The 15179-nt window shown below is 38.1% G+C and overlaps 1 protein-coding gene across 6 annotated transcripts in view; it reads right to left on the minus strand.

Moving 5' to 3' along the window:
- The window catches only part of LOC127430106 (NXPE family member 3-like), a 49272-nt gene that overhangs the window by 25226 nt on the left and 8867 nt on the right, over window positions 1-15179 (minus strand). For 2 of the 6 annotated variants that reach the window (XM_051679592.1, XM_051679595.1), the window contains 3 exons: window positions 14956-15159; window positions 14440-14777; window positions 13298-14322 (listed from right to left, as the gene is read on the minus strand). The exons of 2 other annotated variants lie outside the window; for them this stretch is intronic. In XM_051679592.1, coding sequence (XP_051535552.1) covers window positions 14128-14322; window positions 14440-14777; window positions 14956-15159 — 737 coding nt within the window. In that variant the 3' untranslated portion in view covers window positions 13298-14127. Of the gene's footprint in view, window positions 1-8222; window positions 8384-13297; window positions 14323-14439; window positions 14778-14955; window positions 15160-15179 lie in introns of those variants that run through there. 2 more of the 6 variants (XM_051679590.1, XM_051679593.1) reach the window with 2 other exon arrangements.

Genomic DNA, 15179 nt, shown 5'->3' on the forward strand with positions numbered 1-15179 from the left:
CATCCAGAGGTATGTTACCCCCCTGTTGCATAAATCCAACGTTGTCTTAACGCCCCCCCAAGAAGCAGTAATGCCACACCTTCAGAGAACTGAACGGCATCTCTTGAAAGACCCTGAACGCACAGCGACCTATTCTGCAGAAATCGAGAAACTGGTGGAAGAAGGGTGTGGCCAAACTGGATCCAGACAAAGCACCACAGATACCACATCATATGGTCACCCACAATGACAAAAATCGACTGGTCTTCAACTGTTCATTCCAATACAAGGGAATGAACTTAAACGAATCCCTACTTCCTGGCCCAGTACTTGGTCCGTCACTCCTTGGAGTCCTGATAAGATTCAGAGAGAATTCCATGGCTGTGAGTGGGGATGTGAAGGGAATGTTCCATCAAGTCCGACTTCTGGAACAGGACAGACCTATCCTGTGATTCCTTTGGAGAGATATGGAACGAGACAGAGAAGCGGACGTCTATGAATGGCAGATGTTCCCATTCGGCACTACTTGTAGCCCTTTCTGCGCTTCCTATGCCCTACACAAGCATGTTCTTGATAACACAGAGTCAGGTGATTACCTACAATTCACTATACAAAGGATCTTTTATGTCGACAACTGTCTTCAGAGCCTGAACACAGCTGATGAGGCCAGAGGGCTGATTGACCATCTCAAAGAGCTACTGGCAAGTGGAGGATTCAACATCAGACAGTGGGCCTCAAACCAACCTAGGGTAGTAAATCATCTACCCAAGGAAGCTCAGTCTACCAGTACCGAACTGTGGTTGTCACAAAGGGAAACAGAAGTTCCTGAATCCACTCTAGGTCTGCACTGGCACTGCCTCACCGACACTCTTAGGTACAAACACCGTCCCCTAGAGTATGGACCACCCAACATGCACAATTTATATCGGATTCTTGCCAGTCTGTATGACCCGTTGGGCTTCATCCTCCCTTATACAACCAGAGCAAAATCCTAATTCAAAAACTGTGGGCTAAGCCAAGAGAATGGATGATCCTTTATTCCCTGATGAACTTTTGCAGAACTGGATGCAGTATGAAGATGAACTCAAATACCTTTCAACTATTACCTTCCCTAGGTGCTATGTGACCCCAGAAATGGATAATGCCCGTTGTAAGAGAGATACACGTGTTCTGCAATGCATGAGAAAGAGCCTATGGTGCAGTCTCGTACTGAGAATAGTCAAGGCAAGGTACAGTTAGCATTCCTACTTCCATGCTGCAGAGCTGCACCTAAGAAACAGTTGTCAGTTCCCAGACTTGAACTCTGCGCTGCACTCTGTGGAGCTCAGTTAGCAGAGTTGCTAAGGAAAGAACTTACACTTGAGTATTGCAGAATTACCTTGTGGTCTGATTCCACTACAGTGCTGAACTGGTTGTATTCAGATTCGTACCGGTTCAAAGTCTGTTGGCACCAGGATCGCAGAGATACAAGAAACAACAGATCTACAGGATTGGAGGTATGTGGACTCTGCTCAGAATCTTGCTGATGACCTAACAAAGGGAAAATCTCTTGAGGATCTAGCCACACCAAACAGATGGAGTAATGGACCCCCCTTCCTCTTAGTGCACTCTGATCAATGGCCCAAAAGTCCTGCAAACAGCTCTCTGGAAGGTGACTCAGAGTTGCGTAAGTCAATGTTCTGTGCCCTCCAACTTAGAAATTCCTGATGCCAGCCAGTTTACAACCTACAGAGAATTACTGGAAGCTATTGCACGATGTGTTCACGGGGCAGCAAGTGGAGAGCCACTAACAGCTGGAGATTTCCTACAAGCAGAAATACTTCAGTGGAGAGCATCTCAGCTAGATAGTTTCTTTGATGACTTCCAATGCCTGAAACAAGGTAAACCTCTTCCTTCTAATAGTAAACTGCTCACCTTGTGTCCAGAGCTGGACAAAGAAATAGATGTTATTCGAGTAGGGGGAAGACTTAGATGAGCCGAGGCACTTGAAATATCGTCCTTGACCCCAGTCATGCCCTTACCAAGCTTATCATTCAATACTACGATCATCAGTTGAAACATCCAGGCCCAGAGAGAGTCCTGGCTGAAATTAGAAGGAAGTTTTGGATTCTGAGTAGTAGAGAGGCCATCCGCAATCACCAATTTCGATGCACTGACTGTCGGAGATGGAAAGCCAAACCAGAAATCCCACAAATGTCAGACTTGCCTGTAGCTCGACTTCAACTATTTAAGCCTGCATTTCACTCCTCGGGAATGGATTGCTTCGGGCCCTTCTCAGTTAAGATTGGACAGAGAGTCGAGAGAAGATGGGGAATAATTTGGAAGTGTTTGACAACCAGATGTGTCCACCCGGACATACTATCAAGTATTGACACTGATTCCTTCCTCATGGCATTTAGGAGATTTGTGGCACATAGAGGAACTCCCTTCGAGCTCTGGCCTGATCAAGGGACTAATTTTAAAGGAGGGGAGAGAGAGTTGCATGAAGCATTCAAAATTATGTCACCTGAACTACAACAACAGTTAGCAAATCAGAAAGTTCACTTTTATTTCAACCCAACTAGAGCTCCTCATTTCAGAGGAGTATGGGAACGTGAGATAAGATCTGTTAAATCAGCTCTGTATGCTTCTGTTGGTGCTCAATCTGTTATGGAGAAGGTCCTCAGGACAGTGTTAATTGAGGTAGAGGGAATACTGAACTCCAAGCCTCTCGAATACCTATCCTCTGACATCTCAGATATAGATGCTATTACCCCAAATCCCCTTCTCATGGGGCGGCTCGATGGCTCTCTCCCACAAGTTGTATATCTTCAAAGCGAAATAATCAGTTGAAAACGATGGTGCCACAGTCAGATCCTCACAGATTTAATTTGGTCCTCATTCATCAAGTACTACCTACCAAATGTGCAGACTCTATCTAAATGGCAGCAAGACGTAGAGGAGATTGCCGTTGGGAGCGTTGTTATGCTCGTAGACCCCCAATTGCCTAGAGCTATGTGGTTGATTAGCGCTTGGTTCCTGAAAATTTACCCTGTTCTGATAATTCCTGAGTGGTTTTAGTTGGTGTGCGTCAATGCCGAAATGTAAGTGCGCTGTTTATTATTAATGTTTCTTTGAGAGTGTTTCTAGCAAATATTTAATATTGTAATGTGTGCCAATTCATCCTAATGCTAAGCTAATCTTGACTGTTTGTGGAAAATGTCATTTGTATAATGTTTGTCTAGCGTTAAGTGACCATTCACACTGACTAGTCACACTGTAATCATTTAATGGTTACCGTTGATTACTTTATTATGAGAATTGTTGTTCTATTTCTACAATATATTATTATTATAATTTATTATGATAATATTGTTCTAATGCCTTAGCTTATGAGCATACTGCTGTACTATTTTGTGATGATGATACTATTGTAGTTAGTAATATTCCGTCTCTCTGTTTATTTTAGAACCACACACACACACACACACACATACATAAATGAATATTGTGTAGACTGGAACCAAAGAAAGAAATCCCTGTATGCCATACCGTGCTGATTGCTTATCTGTTTCCTTATTCCTAACTACTGAAGTAAACCCATATCAACCTGATTCTGTCTTTCTGAGTCATGACTGACATCCTGTAGCGAATGCAACATAGTACCACCTGACTGAGTCATACCTACCCCTTCTTAACACACTCGTTATTTTACGATATTGTAACTCCTGTTTCCCAAACCAGCACGTATATAACTCGTTATAAAGTTTAACTTAACTGCTACGTTACGGGAGTTGTCCAGTCCAAAGGTGCTGATCACTTTGTCCAGTATGAAAATGAAAATAATGTGGAAATACTGACAAACATGCAGTTGTTTGTTACCTTGTCAAGGTGCCAAAAGGTATTACCTAACTATTACAGAATTTAATTAAAGAAATTAGGCATTATTATGCATCATGCAGTTTGTTACTGCCTTGTAAAAAGACTATAGGTGAGCTGATTTGAACCAGCCATTGGAGGAAGGAAGAAAAGGAGGAGGAAGTGAGAGAGGGAATCTCTCATTGCACACACTCGCTCTAATCTCCTCTGTTAACCATATTTTAATTATTTATTAAGGCATATTTATTTAATTTTTAATCTGCGTGGTCACATTACTTACATGTCTTCTACTCACCTTGCATGTGCAGACTACGGAGACTGCCTATTGGTTTCATAGTGATTTTTTCAACACTTTTTTATCCTCTGAAATAGTTTACAATGGCTTTCCAATGATCAAAATAATAAAATGTATTAATTGTCCCATTGTCTTTGATAAACTGTGAAAGATTCCAGAAGGATATGTTTAAGTTGCATTTAATGGACTTAAGAGCGGTTCAAGAGCGTTAATTTACGAAGTTTTTACGAACTACTTAGATAACAATGCTTTTTGTAAACGTGACTTAGAGATTAAGTACTACTTAAGTGCTACTAACGTCCTACTTAGTGCTTTGGGAAACCCAGCCAAGGTTAATAATAATAATAATAATAATAATAATAATAATGCATAAAATAGATATATAAACGGATGAATAGTTAAAATAAAATCAGAGAGAGCAGAAAAATGTCAATTACTTTTTCATTGTCTCCTCTTCCTTTCTGACACCCAAGGACACTCTCGCCCGCACCACATGTTGTGCAGCACCACATTTCTGTCACCGTTATCACCTCTAGGAGTAAAGAGCAGACCTCTCGATTGGTGAATGTCCCTAAAGCGCAGGTTCCACATGTCTCCTTGTTTGGCGCTCAGCAATAACAAGGTAAGTTATATTAAATTGATTTTATTGGCAGGACTATACGGCCTCCACTGTGTTCATTGATACTGGAAGCTATCATCCCGACCCACAGAACAATTTCTGAACACTAAACATTTCAAATGCACATAAATGCACACCTGATGAATGAAGCATTGATTGTGTAAAAGAAATACACAATCGTTCTGCACAAAACTATTGCAAAACAAAATGTAATTATGTAGTTAATTAGGATGAATATATCTTTAAACATTTCCAGGGAGGTAATTACAAATGTTTATAAAGTTATGCGCAAATATAATGATGTTACTATGACGAGCAGCACTGGTCCGCTCAATCAAATCTGCCAGAATATACGAATAGTTTGCAAATAAAAATAAACTGCATTTTGTCACACACAAAATATCTCACATGATAATAATCATATTCCTGTTAGAAAATCAATTGTTTTTATTTCAAATAAGAAAATTGAACTGGTTTTGGTGAATTGAAATGGGTCGTGTCGCGCTTCTCACCGAATCGGTCTGTTCCGCTCAGCAGATAATTGATCACGTTTTGTCTCTATTGAAGTAGGCTACTTAACATCCAACACACAAACAACAGCCACATACGAGCAGTGATAGACTGCATCCTCTTTTGCCAGAGCCTGTCCTTTCTTCGGACTTCTGGTCAATTGTCTGGCATAATCAATGTTGCTGTCTACACCGGGTGTGCAATGCGCCGCGGCTTGAAGCTGTCTTCACTGTATGCGTCAAAGCGAACGTTCTAAAGGCCGTTACACACTAGCAAGCCTTTAGAACGTTCGCTTTTACAAGTATCTAGTTCATTTTCAATAAGAGGCATGCGGAAAGCGGCAAATCGTGGGCGGTTTTGCTAGCGGCATGCACGGAGGCGGTGCTCGTCCTGCCGGTTTCACGTGCACGGCTCTTCGCGACAGGCGCCGCAAGACGTAAAATGTTTTAGATTTTTCTAAAGTTTTTCTGAGTCATTGCAGCTGTCGTTGAAAGGCTTATTATTCACAGCAAACATACAACAATTTACTGAGCTTATATCAGATTGCTGAAAACATGGAAGAAAAGATACATGTAATTAAAATTCCCAAATTTCACAATCCTTCGAAAATCTCATAAAGAGATATTATGTGAAAGCCAGGGCTTGGGAGCATATGAGTGCACAAGTAGATTTGCCAGGTTAAAATAAACTGCAAAATGAAACCTAATTTTAAAACGAACTGATTTTAAAGGGTGACATGTCGTCAGTGCTAATCATAAACCATACCCCAAAAATATTTCACTTCATTCTAATGAAATTATAAACAACAAATAAAAATAAATGCTGCGCTAAATTTGCATCAGGTTTGTCGTAGGCAAATCAAAGACAGACAAATCAACAATAAACACTGTTTATGTGTTTGTATTTTATCATTTTTTTTATCTCATGTAACAAACGATTATGATTCAACTGACTTCTATTATTTAACTGACTATCTGCTGATTTTAGTAAATACAAATATGTGTTGTATGTGGCTTGGCACAATGGAGTTCGTTCATTGTAAATATGGCAACGGCTGCCCCTGAAACCGCAACATGAGCACCACCTACACTGCACAAAACGCTTGTGTAATGAGGGAGCGAGAACTTTATATCTCTTGACATTTCTCTTAATTTATGTACATTGTTTTGCACTATTTTCTTTACATGCCATTTCTTTCTAAGCTGCCATTGCTTCTAAGCACCTAAAACTGAAACGGAGAGCGCCCCCAGCCAAGTGCATTGATCATGAGAAAAAAAGACTGCTGCTTTTCCTTTAACTATGGGTCTTAGCTCTTAAGAGCATTCTCTACATACGAATTTGTGAATGTACTATCCTTTCTCTTGTGCATTTCCCAAACCTGCACTTAACAGGAATGCGTGACGCATTTTTAAATGCTTCCTTGATGTCCAATTTGAAGTGCTGAAATTAGACCGTATAGTGTCACTCATTGATAGATTTGTGCATAACTTTATAAATACTTGTAATTTAGCTCGCTGAGAAATGTTCAAAGTTATTTTTTTAAATAATCAAACTAATTAGGCTAATTACATAATTAAATACATAGTTTTGTAAATATTTTTGTGCTGGAGGCTACAATCTACTGTTTTTACACAATCACTGCTTTGTTCATCAAATGTGCATTTGCACATGTTTCATTTATCATCTATGGGTCGACCATCGGGGTGCAAGCTTCTAGGGTCTGTGAAGATATAAATAGTATAAAGAGGTTAACATGTTGGCAGGCCTATTTCATGTGCACAATAGGGCAGTTTAAGCACTAATTAAGCGGAGATCTGCGCTTTGCGCCCAAACTGAGCATCAAAGCATAACAATGTGCATGTGACAGCGCCCTTCGGTGTCAGAGAGGAAGATTAGAGTTTGTAAAGATAAGAAATGTGGGAAGACGTGCCAAGATATACAATTTCCCCGTAAATACAGTATAACATCGACATCATTCCTTCTGAATTTGTTATCATGCGGCCACTTTGTACCAGCTCATGCACAAAGGTAGGCCTATTGTTTATTGGTTTAGGCCTAATTAATTTTTAATTCATTCATTTATTATTTTTATTGTAATATATAGTTTTATTTAATTATCTTGTTTTCTTGTTTCTGCTCATTTCTTTTCAAATTGGAAAACAAACTATCAAAACATACATGGCTGTTCTCTCGACCTGTAGCTTTGGTCTTCAGCAGTCAACACCCAATCGCATTGCACCACCTACTGGTGAGAATGAATAGCACCAGGTTGAGATTGTGCATCAGTACTCTGCTGCTTTTCCTGCATTTCCCAGATGTGGAAGGTTGAATTTCCAATCGAATTTGAACCACTGAATTTGAGGAAGCGAATTTTGTTAAGCGGAATAGAACGGGCTGAATTTTACCTTTCGAAAAATTTTGATGGTATTTTCAAATGAACTGAATATTTTGGAAACTAACTTTGAAAGGTGAATATTTATTGTTTAATTTTTAATAATGAAATTAGTTGTGAAATGTTTCCAAATGAAATATTCAATGCTTAAAAATACAACCATGTTAAATTTCAGCCTCCTAAAATGCAAGCACTGTAAATGCAATGCATTTAAATGCAAGCACTGATAATACAATGCATTTATTTTTAAGATTAGAGCAATTCAACATGTTTTTAACGCTTCAAAGACTTTAGTCATGAATTTAGCTCCATATACCACTCAACACTTTTTATTATCATTATTATTATTGTTTTATTCCTAACAACCTTCTGTTGTTAGTTTTTTTTTTTTTTTTTGCTCTACAAATTTTGTTGCACCATCAGTATTCAGTAAAAATAAATGTATTTCTTGAATCTTGATACACTCTGTGGCCAGAAAAAAGCAAAAGGTGTGCTTTTAGCCCTTTATTCCCTAAATCATGCCTTTGTGTTTATGAAAGTATATCAGCAAGTATTTAGAACTAACTTACCATGTTGTTCCCAAGTTTCAAGCTCCATTTTATTTTTTGAGAGCATTTTAACTTTCAAGAGCATAGGCTACAGTTTTCCGTTGTGACTGCTGTGCACTTCCGCCTTGTGTTTGTCTGTTCAGCCTTTGCTCTTGAATGCAATGAACAGATGATGGAGCAGCTCCAAATAGGGTGTACGTACATAGGCGGATGAACGCGTCTGATTGGACTGTTTATCCACACTTGGAAATGTTCAGTTTGATCTCCGGAGGGGTGGGGGCAGCAACAAACTGCCAATGCAAGCGTAGCATGCTTTATACATAATAACATCATTTTCACATTTAAGATCTCAACATTTAACAGTAGTGATAAGCTTGTTTTTTGTAAATAAGATTGACATTATGACAACATAAATGGTAGAGATCACTTAAATACTGTGTATTGTAAATTTGTATTTTTCATTTCTGCATCATGTAGGAAGGAACATCCCTGATGTGTTTAAAAAGACTATTTTCTTTTATATACTTTGCTTATTTTTCATATATATTCTGCTCATGAAATATTATAATGATATGTAATCACTTATATATCCACATTCCTGTATTCATTGTTTTGTTGAACAAATCTCTACACTCTGCACCCCAAAGGCCTCTCACTCGCAGACTTGGCTTCCTTTCTCTCTTCCCTGACTTCATCTGTTGACCAGTGTTATTTTTATTTTAAGATATATATCCATATATACATATTTACTAAATTAACTTTATTCAGTGTATTCATTTTAATAAGGATTATTTCAGTTTTTCAAGTTTTTCAAATTAAAGGTTTTCTTGTAATCGTCTGGTCTGTGTCCAAATGAATTAATCTGCTGGATCATTTGCATCAATCCCTCTGTACTCCTTTCCCATAACTGGCAAGAGAGACTGAGTGGAATGAGCAGACCTTGACAGGAATGAAAGCAGGAATTTTTGGCAACAAGGTAAGCACAGCTTTTCCATTGCACTTATAGGGACAGTTCACCCATAAATGAAAATTGTCATTATTTACCCTCATGTCTTTCCAAACCTGTTTGCTGTTTTGATTTGTTTGTCTGTCTGTCTGTCTGTCTGTCTGTTTGTATGTTTGTTTGTTTGTTTGTTTCACAATCATTATCAGTTATTGTTTGGTTTCAGATAATGTAGAATATAGCACAAAGTCGTGTGGACTATTTTTTTTTTTTTTTTTTTTTGTCCGATTTGAATCCTTTGTGATTTTTGAACAATTATCTAGATCAGGGGTATTCAATTAAAGTTCCAAGAGGACCTGTCTCTACATTTCCTTCCAGCAAAGGTCTGGATAATAGTTTGTAGCATACACTGTGTCATATGGCTATGAATATATATCATTTTTTTTAATAGTTTTTATAACTTGCCTTGTAAATAAATAAATAAAATAAAATAAATTCTGAAACATTCAAAATTGTCTCTTCAAAACTGGGCAGGGATGAGGACATTGGGGGCCCAGAGACAGCCAAAGTAGTGGGCTCTGAGGGATCTTCTACCAAAAGATTAAAATATTTCATGAAGTGTTCATCAGTGGAGGGCACTCGGATATAAATTTTAAAAGATAAGGTCAACAGTTCGTTTTGAAGCTGATTGACAGCAGTCCAGTTTTTGTGTTTAAATATTTTTACTTTCAGAATATATGGGAGGAGGCCTTTTGAAAGCCACTTCAGTAACTGCCTGGTTTGGTGCAGCTCCGAAATCGGATATCAGAAGACTACAAAGGACAGTTTGGACTGTTGAGAGGATTTTTGGTTGTCCCCTGCCCTCCCTTCAAGAACTGTACACTTCCAGAGTGAGGAAAAAGGTTGGAAAAATCACTCTGGACCCCACTCACCCAGCTCACTACCTTTTTGAACTGTTTCCTTCTGGCAGGCGCTACAGGGCACTGAGCACCAGAACCGTCAGGCTCAGGAACAAATTTTTCCCATAGGCTATCCATCTCATGAACAGTTGAAACTGATCCATTGAGCAATAATTAATGTGCAATATACAGCTTAGTCTATTTATATTTATCCAACATACCACACCTCTTCTGCCACTACATTCCCTTGCTTCTGTATATAACAGAATTGTATTTGTATATTGTACATACGGATATATTTATATACCCAGCCCACTACCTTTTTGCCATGATGACATCTCTGATTAATTTTCACAAACTTAGAACAAAAATCTGTTTGTTTATTATGAAAGGCTCATAACATGCTGATTAATAAAGCTAAATTTAGACAGAAAAAAATTGTATAGTCTAAAGGCGGCACGTTAACTTGTCCTGACACTGACACAAACCTGGCTTAGATGAACCATCTGAATCACTTATCAGACAGATGGATATTTAACTTTGCTTCATTTTTGCTTTCTACAGTGGGTTTAAGCGAAAGATGCCAGTATATGTAGCGGTGTCTCCACTACTGTTGACATAATAACCGCGCCTGCAACTCTACGTATAGTAAAAATCAGGCATTATGTGGCACCTCATAACTTTAGCCGGGAGAGAGGCAATGTGTGCGGAGCGGGAATAAACCATGTAGTGCTATACGCGCTTTATTCCCACTCTAGAGAGAAATATTTTGCTCTATTCCCGTTTTGCGTACATATACACCTATGCTTACACAATCTCTTAGACAGGTGTCAGATAACTAGCACAAAGATTTAAAGATTTAGATCTCGGCCCAGACTGAATTGTCCGTTGGTCTGAATACGGACCGGAGTCCACCTGTTGAGTACCCCTGATCTAGGTGGTCATTTGACCTCTTTCAGTTTCAGTTTTAAGTGTCAAAGAGGATTCCAGTCAGACGAAATCCTCCTTGATGCTATTAACCTTTCTGAAAGTGCTGACTGCACTTGTGCTAGTTTTTTATGATATTCGCAAATGCTGGCCAAGTTAATACACCCTTGTCATAACATAAAACTACATTATTAATGTTACATGGAACTTGAAACATAACTATAACCCCAATTAATTTTAAATGTTAATTAATAACACCCCCAAACAGTCCCCAAAACCTGCACAGACCTACCTCATTAATTATGTGAACACAACAGCCAATAGCAAGTCCTCAAGCAAAACCCCAACAGACATAACATTTTTTTCTATGAGGTTCAGATTGACTTTCCTGACAGAATTAATAACCTGTGTTGTTTGTCATTTTTTATTTTTACTAATTTATTGTTTGATTCAAAGAATGTTTGTGTTTGAAAATAAAAAAAAAAGTTGAATTATTTATAAATAATATAGCACTGTTAAATATCCATCTAAAACCATTTATATATAACCCCCACCACAAACCCAAATTATTTAGGGGGCCCTAAATAGTTCTGTGCCCAGGGCCCAACATTTGGTGCTACGCCCCTGCCACCACACCAAGGTACACGGTATGGTGAGAATGAAGAGAAATTAGAAAACTTGAAAATTAGAAAGCACTTTATTAAAAGCAACAAAATGTCAAACAGCCAACTGAATAAAATAAGTTAACCCAATTTTTGCCAGGCACTTGGATAGGAACAAAGTAGCTAACAGAAGACTGCAGTGGATGCAGGCAATTCAGAGATAAAATGATAAGGGATGCCTGTGGAATCACACATATATCATGTATCCTATTTCTGCTTCAGACTTTGTTTATTTATTATTACTTTATTAGTCTACTAGTCAAGCTAAATCATGCCCCCAGGTTAAGGGACCAGGTGTTTCAGGACAAGCTCTCCTGGGAAGCAACTTAAGGCAGTATTAAACAATAGCGGAGCATTTTGTCACACTGTAGGCCAGGATAAGTTGTCACAATAACATCTGCTTTTAATAACAATATTTTATATATTAAATATATTAACAATAATTATGTTTTCATCATAGGACATTTCCCACACATTTTCTCTTTATTAAAGAAGAGACTTAAAACAGCATTAAAACAGCTTTTATAAAGTTACTGATATGACTGAAGCGTTCAAATCATGTGATGATTTCAAAACAATGTTCCAAAATTACAACTAATTTCTTTAAGAATACAACTTTTTAAATGAGGGAAAAAAAAAAATTCTGAGTGCACATTTAACCCTGATGAATCTCATTATAAACAAGATCCAGGCTTGTGAATGCAAATTAGATTGGGACAATTTAAATACAGCACAGTGAAGACACAGTATGTCTGTTTTGTTTTTGTTTTTTTCCATTGTAAATTACGCAGTTCTTTAAATAAGAATTGTTTTTTAATTCATTTTTTTTCCACATCACCTGTGTAAGGTGGAGGCCACCCAATGGCCCAAGGACGGTATCCAATGGCATGGCTGAAGGTCTCCTGCATGTTCTGTCTTATCGTGCGCATTAAGTTTAAGTTATTTCGTTCAAATTAAATAACTATATTATTCCTTTTATGATCCCCGTTTATTTTATCTGACACCGATTATAAAAGTTTCCAAGGATATATCAATGTTCCAATCTTAATTATTATTATTAAATTTGGTTTAACATTTGATCATTGTATTTAACTCTATTTTATATTGTACTCGTTCATTCGAATTCGACAGCCGTGTACGCGGATCTCACGGTCACAAATACGCCAGTATTGGTCATTAAAACAGTAATTGACTAAATACTAATTAGATGGCTGCTCATGCTTGCCTTTTTATCTAAAAGTATTTTGTTTAGTCCCCTTAGATAGTAAACACTTAATTAGAGTAACATTATTTCTATCCAGAGGTCATGACCACTAAATTTACAAAGATAGACTAACAATACCTAAGTTAAAATAGCTTTATATAATCATGCCATAGTTTCCTATGTACACTTAGCTAGAAAATATTACAATAACCAGAGGTTTAGACTTCACCCTATTTAGGCTTGGTCGACAACTTCATGTTGTCCTAAACGGTAATTCCATAACGAGCCTGTACACTCTAAGTACACTTGAACTAATGCCAATTTGTTAGTCAGAGCTCTAAAGTCTCAGTCGGTGTGCCCCATGCTCCACTCAGAACTGAGCTTTAGTCCACTACTAACCTGGTCGTAGATTTGAACTTAACGTAATCTACTAAAGACAATAATTTCAGAGCAAATCAGAATAAACTCAAATGTAACAATTTATTTACCAGGTAAAATAATACATTCATCAATTCCAATTAGACAATAATAAGTCAAATTTAAACATTTATCAAAACATAAGGAATAAGAATTGCATACCTGGTTGAGAAAAACTATACAGCAATTGTGCGGGAGATCTGACTACAGACACCCTGATTCCTTTGTCATCTCTCCTTAAGTACCAAACGATTCTATTGTTATTTCAGATGTGTGTGTTTGATGTTATTCAGGATTTGATTTACAATTTAGGGGTTTGAAGGTAGACCTTTGAAACTTGTGATTTAGTAGGTCGTTTGATGTTTACAAAGAATGCACCTAATCTGCATACAGCATCTGGTCCCTGTGAGAGATCTGGCAGAGGCATGTCCCTGATAGAATGCAGTATTTTACTAAATTCTTAAATCTTACTTGTGATTTGACTTTGCTGAAAAGGAATGAGACCGTTTTACCAGCTGCACTGAGACCTCATGTATGATACCAAACATGTATGATCAGAAAACCTTTTACATGACAGAACAGAATAAGTCTAGTTAGTTTTAACTTAACTTAGTTTTTGGTGACCCGAAAGTGACCTGAGGTCAGAGAGGTGGCAGATATGAGTGAGATTTGCGTTTTATGGTCCTTAATCAGTAGGGTGTGTTGTCTCAGGTGGAGATGCTCTTCTGTGTGAGAGTTTTATGATGTTAGCTCTCACAGAGCCTTCTGGGTGTAGACATCCTGATGCCAGCCTTACACCTGTGACAGGCTTTTCACTGGCACTAGAAGTTATTTTTGAACACTTTACATTCCTCCATTTCAAAATAATGTAAATTCATTCCGGGCAAATAAATGAAAGGAAAATGTCGATTTCATTTTTGATGATGATTGGGCCTGGATGAATGTCCTCTGTGCTGTAGTGACAGGCTGTCATTTGCCACACATCTAAAATGTAAACACTAACATCCTGAAAAGCCCATCGTAGAATTCTGTCCAACTGTAAGGAATACCAGTCACTGCCAAACACATCCTATTACAAACACAGAGAAACATTACAATATTAGCCATAAACAGAGTGGCCTCTTTGTATTTTAACATTTGGTCACCCTAGTTTGTTTTCAACACTTGGAACACATTAACCTCTTACCTTATAGCCAGTGTTGACAGTCTTTATTATGATGATAGTGTCTGGTGCCCGTTGTAACAATGCCAGTACAGATTTGCGAATCCTCAGCACTCTATGTATGAAAATATCCAGAGGGTATGTGGTGAAGTGGGGCCCCAGATTAAACACAATGACAGTGTGGGGTCCTCCAGCCAGGTCATCAATCTCATTACTGATGTAGTGAAGATTCGCCACTGATGTTTTTAGACACCGCAGAGGAACACCGTGAGCCCTCCAATGTAAGACAATGTTGTTCTCCACATCTACTGCTATGAGTGGCCCTACCTGATATTGAACATGCAGATTCATCTGCTTCAGGGCTGCAAAACAAACATTGATGATCCCACAATTATTGTGTCTGTATATATGACTTATTATTTACATATGAATCATGACTGTTATATCATAGGGAATAATCTACTGATTGAACTATTATCGGAATGATCCAATAAGCATATGTTTATTAAGGCAATTTTATGAGTGGGGCAAAAATCTTACTTGGTACTGCTTCCACCAAGAATTCAAACCACTGTCTCAGAGTAGAGTCTCCCATCATGTAGATGTGTTTGTCTTTCAGGCACTGTGTTGTCATTTGGGTTGTAAAATGATGGGTTCTACAGACAAAGGACGTCCACACATCATACAGATAAAAGCCAGCTGGAATTGGTGTTGGCAAACCAGGATGGCATTTCTCATTTACATCTGCAGGATGGAATAAATAG

Source organism: Myxocyprinus asiaticus, chromosome 39, assembly GCF_019703515.2.
Source record: "Myxocyprinus asiaticus isolate MX2 ecotype Aquarium Trade chromosome 39, UBuf_Myxa_2, whole genome shotgun sequence".
NCBI classification, from domain to species: Eukaryota; Metazoa; Chordata; class Actinopteri; order Cypriniformes; family Catostomidae; genus Myxocyprinus; species Myxocyprinus asiaticus.